The sequence below is a fragment of the Dipodomys merriami genome, unplaced genomic scaffold, assembly GCF_024711535.1.
Source record: "Dipodomys merriami isolate MVZ:Mamm:240054 unplaced genomic scaffold, mDipMer1.0.p SCAF_48, whole genome shotgun sequence".
Taxonomy (NCBI): Eukaryota; Metazoa; Chordata; class Mammalia; order Rodentia; family Heteromyidae; genus Dipodomys; species Dipodomys merriami.
This window is the reverse complement of record NW_027206046.1, coordinates 3,877,730-3,896,571: the sequence shown is the minus strand read 5'-3', so window position 1 is coordinate 3,896,571 and position 18,842 is coordinate 3,877,730. Positions and strand designations below refer to the sequence as shown.

Sequence of the window (18,842 nt, the reverse complement as noted above, 5' to 3'; positions counted from 1 at the left end):
TCATAACAAGATTAAAAAAAAAAAAAATCTGCCAGGCGCCGTTGGCTCGTGCCTGCAATCCTAGCTACTCAGGAGGCTGAGATCTGAGGATCGTGGTTCAAAGCCAGCCTGGGCAGGAAAGTCTGTGAGAAAAAATGACCTACACAAAAAGGGGCTGAAGGTGTGGATCAAATGGTAAAGTGACTGCTTAGTATGTGTAAAACCTAGTAACACATCCACCCCACCCCACTCCCCAAAAAAGTAATTCAACTTAGTAAAAGTAATTCAGTTTAACCAGATTGACTTAACCTAACTGGTAAATTTAGGAAGTTAAAGTCTCTGTAGCTGGGCACTGGAGGCTTACATCTGTAATCCTAGCTACTCAAGAGGCTGAGATCTGAGGATCAAGGTTCAAAGCCAGCCCAGGCAGGAACCTTAGTGAGACCTATCTCCAGTTAACCACCAGAAAACCAGTAGTGGTGCTATGGCTTGAGTGGAAGAGCTGAGGGACAGCACCAGAGTTAAAGGCTCACAAATGACCTCCCTCCCCACAAAAAAAAAAAAAAAATCATTTCTAAAATTAGCTTACAAGCTGTACGCCAGTAATCCTAGCTACTCAGGAGGCTGAGATCTGAGGATCGAAGTTCAAAAGTCCATAAGACTCTTGTCTCCAATAAACCACCAGAAAACCAAAAGTGGCACTGTGGTCTCAAGCAGTAAAGCACTTGATTTGAGCTGAAGAGCTCAAGGACAGCATCCAGGCCCAGAGTTCAAGCCCCATGATTGACATAAATAAGAAAATAAATAAATAAAATTAACCTACATTAGTTATATAGAGGAAAATTTCACTTACATTTCCAGGCATGTTTATAGTACAGTATATTCCAATCATCTCACCCCCTCTCCATAATAGTATTTTTATGTTTTTGTTTTTGTTGATCATGGGGGCTGAACTCTGGGCCTGGGCGCTGTCTCTCAGCTCTTCAGCTCAAGGCTAGAGCCCTACCACTTGAGCCACAGTGCCACTTCTGGCTTTTTCTGCTTATGTGGTACTGAAGAGTTGAACCCAGGGCTTCATGCATGCAAGGCAAGCACTCTTACCACTGAGCCACCTTCCCAGCTCTACGTGATTTTGTTGTTGTTGTTGTTGCTTGTTTTTTGTTTTTAATTTTTATGGTGGTACTGGTTGAACTCTAGCGCTTCATGCTTGCTTTACTATTTGAGCTATACCTCCAGCTTAAAGGTGTTTGCTAGCCAGGTGCCACTGGCTCATGCCTGTAATCCCTAGCTACTCAGCAGGCTGAGATCTGAGGGTCAAGGTTCAAAGCCAGCCTGGGCAGGAAAGTCCATGAGACTCTTATCTCACAGACGTGAGCTACCAGCGCCCAGAAGTCTACGAGACTTTTATCTCTGATTAACCACAAAGCCTGGAAGGGTAGCTGTGGCTTGAGTGACAGCAAGGACCTGAGTTCAAGCCCTAACACTAGCACAAAGAACAAAACAAGAAGTCATTATGAAGCATTTTTAGAGGAAGAGAGAAGACTTGTAAAGATGATTAAGAAAAAAAAAACTTAAAACTTACTTAAAATTAGAGTTTGGGGGCGTATGAAAGTGAATGAAGGCCATGTAGTTCTGATTTCTGAAGGGAGTTGCTACCTCTGTTTCTGGGGTGGAAGGTGGTCAGTCAGCTCTGATGACTTGGCCATTCGTAGTTGGTTAGGTGGGGAGGGGAGAAAAGGAAAAAGAGCACTCTATTTTCTCTCTGTTGGTCCTCACATCTCAGTGCTCTTGGGTAACTTTGGCATAAATAAATCATGAGTAATTGATAGATGTTGGAGAAAGTAGTCCTCATCTCCAGGAAAAGCCTGTTGCACAGCCTTTTCTGGCTTATTCATTTGCTAGGTTTAATGGACTGCAGGGGCTTCATTGTGCTTTTTCATTGTGCTTTTTCAGTTTAGAAGATAATCCACCCTTTTCTGCTCCAATCCTTCTGTAGTTTTTTTTGGACCCAAAAGTTGTTAGTTCAAAACCTAAAATGTAGCTGGATGTCGGTGGCTCACGCCTGTAATCCTAGCTACTCAGGAGGCTGAGATCTGAGGATCAAGGTTCAAAGCCAGCCTGGGCAGGAAAAGTCAGAGAGACTCTTACATCCAATAAACCACTCAGCAAACCAGAAGTGGCACTGTGACTCAAGTGGTAGAGTGCTAGGCTTGAGCTGAAGAGCTGAGGGAAATCACCCAGGCCCCAGAGTTCAGGCCCCACAACCAACCCCCCCCCCAAAAAAAAAAAAAAGTTTAGAGAGAAATGCCACTAGAGAATTATAGAATTTCTGTAGGTAATTTTGGTAGATCATGGACTAATTTTTCAGTTTGAGATCTCAAATGGCCTTGCACATGGTTTCTTTAACTAGCTTAGTGGTTACCTTCAGCCCTTTTTTCTTCAGCTTTCCAGATCCCCTCTTCCTTGCTGTTTCCATTAAGACTATCTCTACCCTCTTGTCTCACAAGTTCCTTACCCTTTTTGTGCTATGGATACATTGGGCCAGCCAGTAAAGCCTGTGGACATTCCCACAGTAATATTATTAATGTATAAAGTAGAATATGTAGGATTATAACGAAAGCCAATTATCTTGAAATACAGTTATCAACACGTTAAAACAACTTTTTTTTTTTTTTTGGGTCCGGTTGTGGGGCCTGAACTCTGGGCCTGGGCGCTGTCCCTCAGCTCTTCAGCTCAAGGCTAGCGCTCTACCACTTGAGCCACAGCGCCACTTCCGGCTTTTTTCTTTTTGCTTATGTGGTGCTGAGGAATCGAACCCAGGGCCTCAGGCTTGCAAGGCAAGCGCTCTACCACTGAGCCACCTTTCCAGCCCCTAAAACAACTTTTTAAGAGCAAGGTACTGGGTAGAGCGCTTGCCTTGCATGCCTGAGGCCCTGGGTTCGATTCCTCAGCACCACATAAGCAAAAAGAAAAAAGCCGGAAGTGGCGCTGTGGCTCAAGTGGTAGAGCGCTAGCCTTGAGCTGAAGAGCTGAGGGACAGCGCCCAGGCCCAGAGTTCAGGCCCCACAACCGGACCCAAAAAATAAATAAATAAATAAAAGAGCAAGGTACTGGTGGCTCACTCATGTAATACTAACTACTCAGGAGGCTGAGATCTGAGGATCATGATTCAGAGCCAGCCAGGGCAGGAAAGTCCATGACATTCTGATCTCTAACCAGCAAAAAGCCAGAGCAGAGCATTGGCTCAAGATGTAGAGCACCAGCCTTGAGAGAAAAAGCAAAAGGATTGTGCTGAGGTTCTGAGTTCAAGCCCCAGTATCAGCTTCTAGTCCTCCACCTTAGCATTTTATTATTATTATAAAAGTGATGAACAGAGGTGCTACAGTTATACCTTAGCATTTAATTGGGATTTGACTACTGTGTAGCTGTTGAGACTTTTTTTTTCTTATTTATTATAAAGGTGATGAACAGGGAGGTGACAGTTTCATTTTGAACACTGTTACCCCCTCCCTCATTTTCTCCCTGTTAAGATTTTTGACAGTATTTATTTTACCCTTTTAGGTCTCTTCAATTTGCACAGATTCTATGTGGAGCGAAGAGCAATTAAGCAACAAGCAGAATCACAGCTGGTTAACATAAAGGGAAGTTACCCGGGAATCCCAGCAGTGCTTTTCAGTAACTGACTGGCTGTGTCAGCTTTGGGCAGCAGCAAACCCACATCTGTCCCCAGAGCTAAGAAAATCATGTCAGTGGCCTGATAGTTTGAGGCTGGTAATTGTCAAGAAATTCCTGTTTGCTCTTAACGAATGTTCCCTCTTCCTAGCAGGTCTTTCTAATACTCCTCTGCAAATTAGTACTGGTCCATCTGTACAGCCTTAATTATACACAGAAGCCCTGGGACTTTAAAGAGACTTATCAGTGGAACCACCAATTAACAGCCAAAGAGAATTAGCAAGTGTTGGATATCCTAGCCAGGAATTCTAGTAGCAAAAGATTGCTTCTTTTATATTTTAAAAAAAAAGTGGGGGGGGGGTAAAAGGGAAATGCGCAATTCTTTTACATTATTACATCACAAATGTTATATTTTCATCTGTTGCCTAGAAATGTTTCCCCTTTCCAACAGATGGGTTAGTTATGTGACTTATTGACTACTAAGAGTTTTGTTTTTGACAGAATCTCACAGTGTTGCCTGAGCTACAACCCCAAAGTCAGAACCCTTCTTCCTCAGTCTCTTAAAGTGCTGTGATTGTAGGTGTGTACCACCAAGCCTTGCTTACCAAGAGATCTTAAACATATAAATTGCCAAAGAAGGCTTATTTTTAAATATTGACTTTGCTGCTCAATATGGTGTAATCAGTATATCTCCTATTCTTTTCCTCTCCAAAGAAATTTATCCTGGATTTTTTTTTTTTTTTTTTTTTTTTTTTGCTAATCTTGGGCTTGAACTCAGGGCCTAGGCACTGTCCCTGAGCTGCTTGTTGCTCAAGGCTAGCACTTGAGCGCTACGTCCAGCTTTTTCTGTGGTACTGAGGAATCAAACCCAGGGCTTTGTGCATGCTAGACAAGCACTCCACCACTAAGTCACATTCCTGGCCCTATACTGGAATTTTAATTGTTGATTTAAAATCAGCTTTTTTTTTTTTTTTTTTTTCTTGTTTTGGTCGGTTGTGGGGCCTGAACTCTAGGCCTGGGCGCTGTCCCTCACCTCTTCATCTCAAGGCTAGCACTCTACCATTTGACCATTTGAACCACAGTGCCACTTCCAGCTTTTTCTGCTTATGTGGTGCTGAGGAATTGAACCTAGGGCCTCATGCATGCAAGGCAAGCACTCTACCACTGAGCCACCTTCCCAGCCCCCAAATCAGCTTTCTAACAGCCCTTTTTGTTTATTTATTTGGTTAGTTGGTTTTTTTGTGGGTCCTGGGGCTTGAATGCAGGGTCTGGGTACTGTCCCTGATCATTTTTCCTCAAGGCTTGCATTCTACCACTTGATGTACAGGTTCACATCTGGCTTCTTGCTAGTCTCAGCAGGCTTTGAACTACCATCCGCAGATCTCAGCCTCCTGAGTAGCTAGAATATAGGCATAAGCCACCTACACCCAACTATTAAATGGCCTTTTAGCCATAGACTTAGCATATGAAATGTGCTGTTATAACACACTGATGGGTGCTATTTTGTTAGCAAGCTATAATTATAGCTTCTAGCCTCACAGAATATTTCTGTATGAATATGAAATACCATGAATGCATGTCCATCTCTTTAAAAGTGGTTCTGATCAAGTGTGATGGCACATACCTCAGCATTTGACTGAGGCAGCAGAATCAGACGCTTGAGGATAGCCTACACAATGAGATCCTATCTCAAAAAAATTATTTTACAATTTGATTTGCTGTCATAGAGTTGATGTACAGAGGCATTTAGGCGTTGTACCTTTACAGTTCTCTCCTAAGAGTATCCTTTTTTTGGTCTTGCTGTGGGTGAGGATCTAGAATCTTGTATAGTTTATCATATCCCAGTGTATTTTAGATCTAATTTCTACATATCAGAGAGAACATGTGCCATTTGTCTCTCTGAGTTGGCTTACTTTAACCTGATTTGTTCTAGTCCATTCATTTTCCTGCAAATGACATTATTGTTATTTTTTGTGGTCATTTGTGGGGCTTGAACACTGGGCCTGGGTGCTGTCCCTGAGCTCTTCAGCTCAAGGCTAATGCTCTACCACTTGAGCCACAGCACCACTTCTGGTTTTCTGGTGGTTTGGAGAAAAGAGTCTCAGGGAGCTTCCGACTTGGGCTGGCTTTGAACCATGATCCTCAGATCTCAGCCTCCTGAGTAGCTAGGATTACAGGCATGAGCCACCAGCACCTGGCTTATTTTATTCTTTCTAATGGCTGTGTAAAATTCTATTGTGTATAGGTACCACATTTTTTTGGATCCACTCATCTACAGAGGGGCATATGGGCTGTTTCCATGTCTTGCCTACTGTGAATAATGTGGCAGGGAAGATGGATATGCAGGTGTCTTTATCATATCCCGACTCATGATGCTTAGGGTAGATGCCCAGGAGTGGTATGGCTGAATGATAGGGAAGGTAAGGTGGTTCTGTTCAGTTTTTCTTTATATATATAATTGTGAGTAAAATGAGAAAATTGTTATGCTTTGAAGACCAGCTATGTGCTCAGTACTCTTCAACCTCAGCAAAGTTTAGTTTGTTCAGTGCAAATCACAAAGTTAAAACAAATGAGAGGAGATAGGCTGGGAGGGCTCTGGCAGTATGCCAGAGAGCTAGCATATTGTGTAAGGAAAGTGTGTCCTAAGTAAAGCTAACTTACCCAGAAAAACAAGCATAGGACATCAAGTTAAGTCACATGGCTTCAAGTGGCCAGCAAACACATTGAAACAGATTTTTTTCCAGTTAACCTAGTGACAGATTTTTTTTTTTTTTAACAAAATGCTTAATGTGTCTCTGGATATAGACAGAACTCTATCACATACTGCTGTTTGCATGTAATCTGGTAGTCTTTCTGGAAAGCAGATTGGCAGAGCCTTTGAGAATTTTATGCCTAATAATTCCATTTAAGAATCTGCTTATACTTACTGTATAACAGATCTCACAGAATGCTCATTGTACATATGTGACAGGAAATGAGAAATATGAAATGAGTCTGGGGGAAGGGGTAAGCAAGATGAGGGAGAATGATAGAGGGGTGACCTTGATCGAGAAGTACTGGACGGGCTGGGAAAGTAGCTCAGTGGTAGAGCACTTGCCTTGCATGCATGAGACCCTGGGTTCGATTCCTCAGCACCACATAAGAAAAAAGAAAAAAGCCGGAAGTGGCACTGTGGCTCAAGTGGTAGAGCGCTCTCCTTGTGCTGAAGAACTGAGGGTCAGTGCCCAGGCCCAGAGTTCAGGCCCCACGACCGGACCCCCCCCCCAAAAAAAAAAGAAGTACGACCATGTTTAATTATAACTGGGGGGGGGGGCGTCAGGGGGAGAATGGGAAGGGTAAACAAAGGAGGAGGCTACAATGCTTGATAAGAAATGTACTCATTATCTTGCCCATGTAATTGTAACCCCTCTGCACAGTATTTTCACAATAAAAAAATTATAACTCCCTTGTATAACCATTTGAAGTTTAGAAAATGAAGTAAAAATTAAGAATAAAAGATGGACATCACAGCATTGATGAAACTGGAAAACTACATAACTGACCAGCCTAAGGGGATGATTTTGTTTTATTATACCGATATGATGAAGAGTTGTCATGAAAGTGTGTGTGTGCTACTACTGGGGCTTAAACGCTAGGCTGGAGCTCTTGCTCAGCTTCTGCTTATACCCGGTGCTCTACAACTTGAGCCACTCCTCCACCTGTGGCATTTTGCTTGTTAATTGGAGATAACAATTTGTCTAACTGGCTTGAAACTGCCATCCTTAAATCTCAGCCTCTTTTTTGGGGGGGGGGCGGTGAGGGCATTGGTCCTGGAGCCTTAGCAGTTTTGCTCAAGGCTAATGCTCTACCATTTGAGCCACAGCTCCACTTCTAGTTATTTTGGTGGTTACTTGGAGATAACAGTCTCACAGACTTGCTTACTTAGAGTGGCTTTGAACCACAATCCTCACATCTCGGCTTCCTGAGTAGCTAGGATTATAGTTAGTGTGAGCCACCAGTACCCAGTGAAGTGGGATTGTGCAACTTAGAATGACATGACAAAAATGCTCAGATGGTAGAGGGGACATAGAATTAAAAACATATTTTAAGCCGGGTGCTGGTGGCTCATGCCTGTAATCCTAGCTGCCCAGGAGGCTGAGATCTGAGGATCGTGGTTTGAAGCCAGCCCAGGCAAGAAAGTCCGTGAGACTCTTACCTCCAATAAAGCACCAGAAAACTGGAAATGGTGCTGTGTCTCAAGTGGGATAGCCTTGAGCTGAAAAGCTGAGGGACAGCACCCAGGCTCAGAGTTCAAGCCCTTTGACTGACCAAAACAAAAAAAAAAGAGCTACCAAAGAGGACTAGGGTAATTAGTATGATAAACAACATGTCTTTAGTCATCTTAGATCTCAGCCTTAGGCCATTTTTGAGATGGGCTCCCTGAGGACAGCAGAGAACACTTTTCTGTTCTCCTAGGGAGTTGTTGCCTAGCTTATTAGGGAGCACAAATAGTTGTTTCAATCACAATTCTAGTCAAACTGTCCTGGGCTTGAAGAGGATTGGCCAGAAGAAGAGAAACAAGTGGTAGGCCGCCTAGTTGTGTCTACCATATCCTGTTCATCTGTGGCTGTCATTTGATTAGAAGAAAGACAGATTGCAATTCTAATGCTGCCTCATATAATATTCTTCATCATGAACCTTCTAAGATTATATGTGAGATCAGAAATGGAAAACTGGCTTTATTCATCTGTATATCACAAGAATAGATTCCTCTAGGCATTTAAAATAAATGATGAAATCCAACCTGTACCTTTCCTGTTGTTCCTTTCCTGTTGTTGACTCTCCCCTGTGAACTACTGATAAATGATATTTGTATACATGTATCTTTAATGCATCTCCTGGTTCTACCCTCCAGAGATGACTAGAATCAGTGGTAAATGAATAAAAAAAAAAATCAAATGATAGCTGTAAGTGGATTTGTGGCTCAGGTGGTAGAACACTGGCCTTGAGCAGAAAAGCTCAGGATCAGCACTTAGGCCCTGAGTTCAAGCCTCAGGACCAGCACAAGAAGAATAAATTTTTTAAAAAGGGAGGGGGGAGGAATCAGATGGTGGGAAGTGCCAGTGGTCCCAGCTATTCAGGAGGGCATAAGTAAGAAGGATCACTCTGTAGGAATAAAAACAAAAACAAACATGGAAGAACCTATGTAAAAAAATATAAAAAGGCTGGCAGTATACAACTAGCTGAGTGCCTAGAGTTCAATTCTCATATTGCTGAGAAATCAGGTGGCTTCTTTTGAGATTACACTGAGCTAGAATGCAGGAAGGAAGTAGTTGACAAGGACGGTATGATGGCCAGTGTGTGTGGAAGACAAGGGGAAGTACTGGTTTTGTTTGTGCCCTGTTTCTGTCTGCTCTGCACTAATTTTGTTCTTTAAGATTGTGGAAGCTGCTGAGGACAGGACCACTATGTCTAGCAGAATTGCTATAACATTCAAGCATGTGGAAACAAAGGTGCATTATTAACACAGAAAAATTAAAACATTATTTGCTAATATAGTCAAATATAGGTAACAGTATTTTTCTTGGAAAGGCAGACCCAGTATAGAAATGAAGCCATTTGCACGACAAATTTCAGAGAACCCAAACAGATCTGTCATTTCACTTTGTTCTGTCGGGTCAGGAAAGCTCTGTCTCTGGGGAACAAACTTCCTCAGATTTGTTAAGGAAATGTTTCATAGTGATCCTTCAAGTCAGGACTTTTTAACGGATTTGGCCTTAGGGTCTGACTTCAAAACCCTGCAATATCACACACTGGCTTTTGAAGCCAGTTTTCCAGCTTTCCTTTTGTGCACTGCACAATATGGCTTTGTTCACTCTGGTACAGATCTGGGGATCCACCCTGCCCTTGTTTGTGGCTGATCATTGAGCTTTTCATAAAGGCCATCATGGACTGGGTATATTTTCAGCATGTGCCTATGAGGTGGAGCGTGATTGGTTTTTATCTCCATCCAGCCCAACAGAATGTCATGGAAATGTTTGTCCGTATGAATTAAGGATGAAAAAAAAATAAGGTATATTTACAAACAGCATTTAATGAAAAGTGTTCTATCTTCCTTTGCCCATCAGGTGGGTTTCAAGGAACAAGTTTAGTCAAAAGAAACTAGGCTGAGAGCTTAATTATGAACCAGGTACTGGCTCATACCAGTCCTAGCTACTCAGGAGACAGATCTGATGATACCGTGGTTCAAAGCTAGCCTAGGCAGGAAAGCCCCTGAGACTCTTCAATAAATTACCAAAAAAAGCCAGAAGTAGACATACGGTGCAAAGTGGTAGAGCACTAGCCTTGAGCAAAAGAAACCCAGGGATGGCGCCCATTCCCTGTGTTCAAGCCCCAGGACACAAAAAACAAAAACAAAAAAAGTTAAATTATGAACTCTAGTATGGAGTCCTGGTCACTACAATTGCCCCATCAGCATTGAGAAGTATAAAGGTCATCTGTGGATTGAGAGAAAACATTTGGACAGATTCTTTTGACAACTTATCTGTGTATACATATCCCTATGTTGGTGTCATGTGCTTTGAGGTATGGCATTTCAGCTATGGCATGACTATAAAAAATTAACTTATGGAATTACTTTAGCTCTGTGATCACTAGAGCAGCAGCATTTACTTTTTTTTTTTTTAATGATTTGCTACTTACTGAACTTGTTAAAGATCCTGTCTTCCCTTGAACACCTGTGGGAGCAGCAGAAGGATGTGTCAGAGGTCACTTTCTAGACAGGCTAGGTTTGTTTCAAATGGTACTGTTTTATTCAGAGTATCTCTTTGTCATCAGAGTAAGCCCCAGTCTCCAAAGAGCGTTTCATCTCTTTTTCCCATCAACAATGGCTCCAAAGAAAATGGGTTTCATGAAGAACAAGACCAAGAACCACAGGATCTCTTTGCAGGCAAGTACAAACTCCAAACTTAGTAGCTATCTGAATAGCTTTGTTAAATTGCTGCATTAAAAACGTGTACATACTTGTGTGTGTGTGTGTGTGTGTGTGTGTGTGTGTGTGTGTGTGTGTGTGTGTGTGTGTGATATAGAATATAACTACATAAGATACTATTGTAGATGAGCACAAATGGCTTATGCCTATAATCCTAACAATTTCAGAAGGCTGAGATCTGAGGATTGAGGTTTGAAGCTAGCCCAGGCAGAGAAATCCATAAGACTCTTAACTAATTAAAGCAAAAAGCCAAAAGTAGAGTGTGGTTCCCGTGGTAGCATGCTGGCCTTGAGTGGAAAAAGCCAAGCAAAAGTTCAAGGCCCTGAGTTTAAGATCCAAAACAAGACAGCAAAATAATGCTGTCTTCAAGTATAGCAAGCTGCCCTTTCCCAGGTGTTCCTGAGTTTTGGTCCTTATTCCTTCTCCCTCCACCCCCCCCCCCCCATCCTGTAGCTTGAACTCAGGGCCTGGGTGCTGAAGCAGAGTTTTTTTGCTCAAGGCTAGCACTCTACTGCTTGAGCCACAGCTCCACTTTGGGCTTTTCTGGTGGTTAATTGGAAATAAGTGTCTCATGGACTTTCCTGCCTAGGCTGACTTTGAACTGCAGTTCTCAGATCTCAGCCTCTTGAGTAGCTACAGGTGTGAGACACTGGTGCCGAGATACTGGTCCATATTTTTTTAGCTTACATTTCCCTGACTTTCTTTCTTTCTTTCTTTCTTTCTTTCTTTCTCTTTCTTTCTTTCTTTCTTTCTTTCTTTCTTTCTTTCTTTCTTTCTTTCTCTTTCTTTCTTTCTTTCTTTCTCTTTCTTTCTTTCTTTCTTTCTCTTTCTTTCTTTCTTTCTTTCTTTCTCTTTCTTTCTTTCTTTCTCTTTCTTTCTTTCTTTCTTTCTCTTTCTTTCTTTCTCTCTTTCTTTCTTTCTTTCTTTCTTTCTTTCTTTCTCTTTCTTTCTTTCTTTCTTTCTCTTTCTTTCTTTCTTTCTTTCTCTTTCTTTCTTTCTTTCTTTCTTTCTCTTTCTTTCTTTCTTTCTCTTTCTTTCTTTCTTTCTCTTTCTTTCTTTCTTTCTTTCTCTTTCTTTCTCTTTCTTTCTCTTTCTTTCTTTCTTTCTTTCTTTCTTTCTTTCTCTTTCTTTCTTTCTTTCTCTTTCTTTCTTTCTTTCTTTCTTTCTTTCTTTCTTTCTTTCTTTCTTTCTTTCTTTCTTTCTTTCTTTCTTTCTTTCTTTCTTTCTTTCTTTCTTTCTTTCTTTCTTTCTTTCTTTCTTTCTTTCTGGCTAGCACTCTACCACTTGAGCCACAGCGCCACTTCTGGCTTTTTCTGTTTATGTGGTGCTGAGGAATCGAACCCAGGGCCTCATGCATGTGAGGCAAACACTCTACCACTGAGCCACCTTCCCAGCCCTCCCTGACTCTTTCTTCAATAGTGTTTACTGGTAGCATATTTTCCTTTTCTATCATATTGGTTTGTAAGGCTGATAACCAAACATTGTTCTTTTATAAATGATTTAAGATCAAAGATGGGCACCGGTGGCTCATGCCCATAAACCTAGCTACTCAGGAGGCTGAGATCTGAGGATCATGGTTCAAAGCCAGCCCAGGCAGAAAAGTCTGGGAGACTCTTATTGTCAATAAACCACCAGAAAACCAGAAGCAGCACTGTGGCTCCAGTAGTAGAGTGCTAGCCTTGAGCTGAAGAGCTCAGGGACAGCGCCCAGGCTCAGAGTTCAAGTCCCATGACCAACAAAAACAAAACAAAACAAAAAAACAGATTGACTACTCTTAGGAGGGAAATACAAAGGCAAAATGCCTATATGCAACCGATCATGTAAAATTTATTGAAATGAACTCCATGAATGGAAACAGGTTTGTCCTTTGTTGTTGTTTTCTTTTTGTTTTGTTTGTCTATTTATTGGTCTTTGGGAGAGTGTAGGTGGGACACAGAAATGACAGGACAAGAGTGAACAAATGCAGCAGTGGTACTCATTAGAAACTATATTGGGGGCTGGGAAGGTGGCTCAGTGGTAGAGCGCTTGCCTTGCATGCCTGAGGCCCTGGGTTCGATTCCTCAGCACCACATAAGCAAAAAGAAAAAAGCCGGAAGTGGCGCTGTGGCTCAAGTGGTAGAGCGCTAGCCTTGAGCTGAAGAGCTGAGGGACAGCACCCAGGCCCAGAGTTCAGGCCCCATGACCGGACCCAAAAAAAAAAAAAAAAAAGAAACTATATTGAAAATGAACTTTACAAATTATGGGTGGAGGGACTGGGAAGGTGGCTCAGTGGTTTTTAAGAATAAATATGCTTTACAAAAGGTTTTACAAAATTTTACAAAAGATTTTACAAAATATGCTTTACAAAAAATATGCTTTACAAAAAAGGGATACTCTATTGTGGGTTTGTTGGCACATATCTGTAATGCAGCCACTTGGGGACAGAAGGATCTTGAGTTTGAGACCAGCCCAGACATTATTGAGACCCTGTCTCAAAAATTATAAAATAAAAGGATTGGGGATATTGCATAAGTGGTAGAATGCTTGCCTAGCACGCCTGAGGCCCTCATCAGTCCCCAATATTGTATGTATGTGTGTAATATATGTATGTGTGTGTGTGAGAGACAGACAGACATTGAGACTTCCAAATGTGAAATTAATTGCATTAAGCTTAACTAAATGTAGGTAGGTGAAGGTGGCCAAGTAATTGTGTTTGGAAAGGAAAGGAAGAGGGTGTTCATTATGCCCAGGCTAAAAGGACATGTTCCTCTTCACCATCCTCCACTTTGATCCATGTAAAACTTTTATGACTTACTTTTTTTCAGACTCTGAGAACATCTTTGGTTTTTAGAGCACTTGCGACTGTTCTTGGACATCTTGGCTATAGAACTGATGTTTAGCCTTTGAAGACCCATTATTGACTTTCATTTTAAAATATCAACTTTTTTAGATGCCACAGTGGAACTGTCCCTGGATTCTACACAAAATAATCAGAAGAAAGGGCCGGCCAAAATGCTCATTTCTCCTCCTCCACAGGAAGCCGCAAATTCTGCCAAGCCCCAGCCAAGCTATGAGGAGGTGAGAATCTGTGCTGTTGCTCTTTCTTGCTTTGGGGATCTTAGGATCTGTTTGCTGCTCATCTGAGGTTCAATTGAGTGTGACCTTGAGAAAATATTTATGTCTCCTGAAGGAGACCTTTATGGTTAATGGACAACTAGAATCTAATAAAGGACTCTTTCTTAGACAGTGTATCTATTGCATAGAGGATAGTACAAAGGCTTTTACTGGCCACTAATGGTTGCTCGTGTCTGAGGCCCCATCTATAGAGATACAGTGAATTCTTACTCCCTTCTTAACTTGAGAGAGGGCAGGTCTTCCCAAACCTGGTCATTATTCATTGTCATCAAAATAAGATTTTAAGGGAACAGATATAACAGAGATCTTTGTACTGGCTCCCAATTTAAAATTGTGGGCTTTGAGTCACTGGATCATTGGGAATGGACAAAGGTGGACCCTTGATTTGCAGTAGGGTACATCAGGAATTTAATAGCTCTCATGATTTGTCTTTTCTTTACAAAGCTAGAGGAAGAAGAGCAAGAAGACCAGTTTGACTTGACAGTAGGTATTACTGACCCTGAGAAGATAGGTAAGTGATCACATGGGGCTGTGGGAATCAAAGCTAGCTTTTTTGAGGTTGGCTACCTCCAGAGCAGAATCAGCCAATGAGACTTTCCTCAGATATCTCTGCTGGAAGTATTTCCCTACCTATGATTCCAAAGCTAGAGACAGCACTTACCTAGGACTTTCAGGGCCTGGGCACTGTCCCTGAGTGTTTTTTGTTCAAGGCTGATGCTCTACCAGTTGATCCATACCTCCACTTCGAGCTCTAGAGTGGTTACTTGCAGATAATCATCTCAGAGACTTTCCTGCCCAAGTTGGCTTCAAAACTCAGTCTTCTGAGTAGTGGGATTACAAGCATGAGCTCCTGGCACCCAGCTACTAGTATGTTTTATATACACTTGCCCTTATACCTCCTTAGTTGCAGGCACTAAATTGTAGGATTGAACATGGCTGTTCTCCAGTGGCTGGAGTAGTGCCAAGTGGCAAAGTGCTTACCTAGTATGGACACAGATCTGGCTTCCATCCCTAGTACTAAAAAACAAAACAAGACAAAAAAGCATTCACATCACATTACAGTGAGTGAAATTTGATTACTTCTATTTTTTCCCCTCCCCACCCTCCCCTGTTACTCCCCTCCCCTCCCCCCACTTCCCAGTTGTGGGGCTTTAACTCTGGGCTTTTGGGTGCTGTTCCTGCCCACTTCAGCTCAAGGCAAGCCCTCTACTGCTTGAGCCACAGTGCCACTTCCAGTTTTCTAATGGTTTATTGGAGATAAGAGTCTCACACGGACTTTCCTGCCCTGGCTGGCTTTGAACCATGATCGTCAGATCTCAGTCTCCTGAATAACTAGGATTATAGGCATGAGTCACTGGCCCCCGGCTAAATTTATATATTTTTTAAAGGCTGTAGTAAACATCTTTTGTATTAAGCAGTGTAATATTAGTGGTTTAGAAGAGAACTAAAGATGATAATACAAAGTAATTTCTAAAGTTATATTATAATTTGTTTTATTATTTTAGTCGGTTGTGATGCTTGAACTCTGGGCCTAGGTGCTGTCCCTCAGCTCTTCAGCTCAAGGCGAGCACTCTACCACTTGAGCCACAGTGCCACTTCTGGTATTCTGAATGATTTATTGGAGATAAGAGTCTCACAGGCTTTCCTGCCCAGGCTGGCTTTGAACCATTATCCTCAGATCCCAGCCACCTGAGTAGCTAGGATTACAGGCATGAGCCACCAGCATCTGGCTATAATTTGTTTTATACACACACTTTTGGTAGAGGTTGGGGAGGTAAAGCAGGCACGTATTATATTTCTGTATGACTTCCACCTTCTCTGTATAGAAAGGCAAGCATTTTCAGCCACCTCACTGCAACCAAATTGTAAAATATCACCCAGCTGATCCATTAGTGCTGCTGCTTCCCCTGGCCTCCCACCCCTACCCCAGAACCAGTTCAGGATCTTAAGCAACTGGTCATCGTTGATCTAGGCTTTTGTGTTTGATGTGGGACAGGAATCCAGGGCAAAGGAGGAAGGAAACAAAACCAACTCCACACTCCATGGTCCATCACTGGAGTTGTCTGTCTGGATTCTAATGTATGTCCTCTCAGTGTTCAGAAAGTCAATGGTGCCTTTATCTCCCTAAGTGGTCTAGGTCAGGATTGTACCCCAGAGAAAAAACAGTTGCTTGAATCTCAGATTATTTAACAGTCAAAGGCTTCTTCATCAAAATAATTCCTCCAGAAAAAGGAGATTTGTACGACATAGGGCAGTCCTCGTGTCTTCCTGCCAGGCCCTTTGCTCGAAGTGAGTGTGCTAGATCAGAGAGGTCAGTGTCCCCAGCCCTAGAGAAGGGGGCTGAGATGGTCTTTCTGAAAGAGCAAAGTGAGCCTAGAGCTAGCCTGGGGTAGGACGACTTGTTTCCTTTTACATCAGTTACTTCCTTCTCCTCCTGCTTTATACAGCAAGAGAATTGTTTGGTTTCGGCAGATGTGTGTAACCAGCCCAAATATTGGCATGGTAACAACCAGTGGATTGTCAGTCTCCTGGGCTTCTTTGTGGAGGGTATAAATGGAGCCTGGCTTTGGAACAGGAGGCTGACTCTCTTGTCTAACTTGAACTGATGCCTAGCCAGCATCCGTGGGGCATGTATCCTGAGCAGCCCCAAGGCAAAGTAGGAATTGGACTTCAGGATTGCAGATAAGGCTTAGAGATGAAACAAGTCCTTCTTCTGTGGGGCTCCTGGTCAGATGTTACCAGATAGCACTGCTTTGGTTTAGAAGCTAATCCTTTCCTCCTTTCTCGTTCCTCCCCAGGGGATGGTATGAATGCCTACGTAGCCTACAAAGTTACCACACAGGTGAGTGCCAGAGACCCCGCTTGATGATCACCACCCACCAAGAAAGCCATCATTCAGATGATGTCTGGGTGATTTTGTTCTCTTTACCAACATCTTCTTGCACATTTAGTCAAAATGGAGCAGGCACATCCCTTCAGTGATCTGTGGGTATCCAGATGGGACCTTTTCAATAGACTTCCAAAAAGCTAATATCCCAGTGTGGAACTTTTGTGAATTTTGTATTAAGACCTACAACATATCTGATTTGGCCCACCTTTCTTAGGAACTATGTGGCATGGCATTAGTTTGGTAGATTACTTTTGAAGATCAGTGTCTTAACAGCTTAGACATCTCTTTCGTCTGATCCTTCACTTCTCTTGACTTGAGTTTGCTTTTATTCCATTAGCTAAGTTGATAATTGGTTATAAATGATCTTAAAAATCTATTCTAAAGTTTATTTATTTAAAGTGTTCTAAGAATAAAACTATATATGTAATCCTATATCTTTTATTTTTGGTGCCACTCCTGGGGCTTGAACTCAGGGTCTGGGTACTCCTTGAGCTTTTGTATTCAAGGTTAGCACTCTACCACTTGAGCCACAGCTCTACTTCTGGCTTTTTTTTTGTCTGGTTGTGGGGCCTGAACTCTGGGCCTGGGTGCTGTCCCTCAGCTCTTCAGCTCAAGGCTAGCTTACCACTTGAGCCACTTCTGGCTTTTTTTGTAGTTCGTTGGAGATAAAAATCGCATGGGCTTTTCTATGTAGGCTGACTTTGAACCTTGATCTTCAGATCCCAGCCTCCTAAGTAAAAGTGAGCCTAGTGCTAGCCTGGGGTAGGAATACTTGTTTCCTTTCACATCAGTTGCTTCCTTCTCCTTCTGCTTTATATACAGCAAGAGTAACCTTACAGGAATGAGCCACCAGTGCCTGACCTGTTTTTATTTATTTATTTTTTGTAATATGGTGCCTTTTGCTTGCTAGGCACGCATGTACTCTTACCATTTGAGCCATAAACCCTGACCCTTTTTTTTTTTTTTTTTTTTGGGTCCGGTCGTGGGGCCTGAACTCTGGGCCTGGGCACTGTCCCTCAGCTTTTCAGCTCAAGGCTAGTGCTCTACCACTTGAGCCACAGCGCCACTTCCGGCTTTTTTGCTTATGTGGTGCTGGGAATTGAACCCAGGGCCTCAGGCATGCAAGGCAAGCGCTCTACCACTGAGCCAACTTCCCAGCCCCAAACCCTGACCCTTTATGTAGTTACTTTCAGGTAAGGTTTTGCTTTTACCTGATGTTGGCCTCAGACCACAATCCTGTCTTTGCCACCCACATAACTGAGGTACTACTAGGTAGTATCACTGGATTTGGCTTGTTTGTTGTAATGAGAGTCTCACTACCATTTTTGCCTTGGTTGGCCTTGATCCATGATCCGCCCAATCTCTCTTCCCTAGTAGATGGAATTACAGGTGTGTGTCATGTCCATAGCTATATGTTTTTGTATGCATTTAAAATCTTTTTTGTTTGCCAGTCCTGGAGCTTGAACTCTGCCTGGGCACTGTCCCTGAGCTTCTTTTACTAAAAGCTAGTGCTCTACTACATAAGCCACAGTGCCACTTCTGGCTTTTTCTGAGTGGTTAAGAGTCACTTTTCTGCTCCGGATGGCTTTGAACCGTGATCCTTAGCCTCCTGAGTAACTAGGATTATAGGTGTGAGCCACTGAGCCACCGGTGCCTGGCTAAAGTCATTCTTTTTTTTTTTTTTTTTTTTTTGTTCGGTCGTGGGGCTTGAACTCTGGGCCTGAATGCTGTCTCTCAGCTCTTCAGCTCAAGGCTAGAACTCTACCACTTGAGCTACAGTGCCACTTCCTAAAGTCATTCTTAATAAGGCTTCTTAGGGGTCCCAGACTGCCAAAGAAGACTATAATTCAAAAAGTTTAAAAAACCAGGTGTCAGTGGCTCATGCCTATAGCTATTTAGGGATGAGATCTGAAGATCATGATTCAAAGCCAGCCACGCAGAAAGTCCATGATACTTTATCTCCAGTGAACCACCAAAAGAGCCAAAAGTGGATCTGTGGCTCAAGAGGTAGAATGCTAGCCTTGAGCTGAAAAAGCTAAGGGACAGTGCCTAGGCCCTGAGTTCAAGCCCTAGTATTGACGCATTAAAAAAAAAAGTTAAACAGAGAAAGTTATTAGCTAGGTGGCTCAGGGTAGGGATTTAGAAAATAGAGTCCTTTGGTGTTAGCCGGGTACTTTCAAGATAGTCAACCTGAGTTTGAAATGAAATTACATTTTG

The 18,842-nt window shown here is 42.5% G+C and overlaps 1 protein-coding gene across 1 annotated transcript in view; it reads left to right on the top strand.

The window, feature by feature from the left end:
• The window catches only part of Snx1 (sorting nexin 1), a 38,618-nt gene that overhangs the window by 5,656 nt on the left and 14,120 nt on the right, over window positions 1–18,842 (top strand). The window contains exons 2-5 of the mRNA XM_069995199.1: window positions 10,468–10,579; window positions 13,551–13,678; window positions 14,180–14,246; window positions 16,534–16,577. Of these exons, the coding sequence (XP_069851300.1) occupies window positions 10,468–10,579; window positions 13,551–13,678; window positions 14,180–14,246; window positions 16,534–16,577 (351 nt within the window). The remainder of the gene's footprint in view (window positions 1–10,467; window positions 10,580–13,550; window positions 13,679–14,179; window positions 14,247–16,533; window positions 16,578–18,842) is intronic.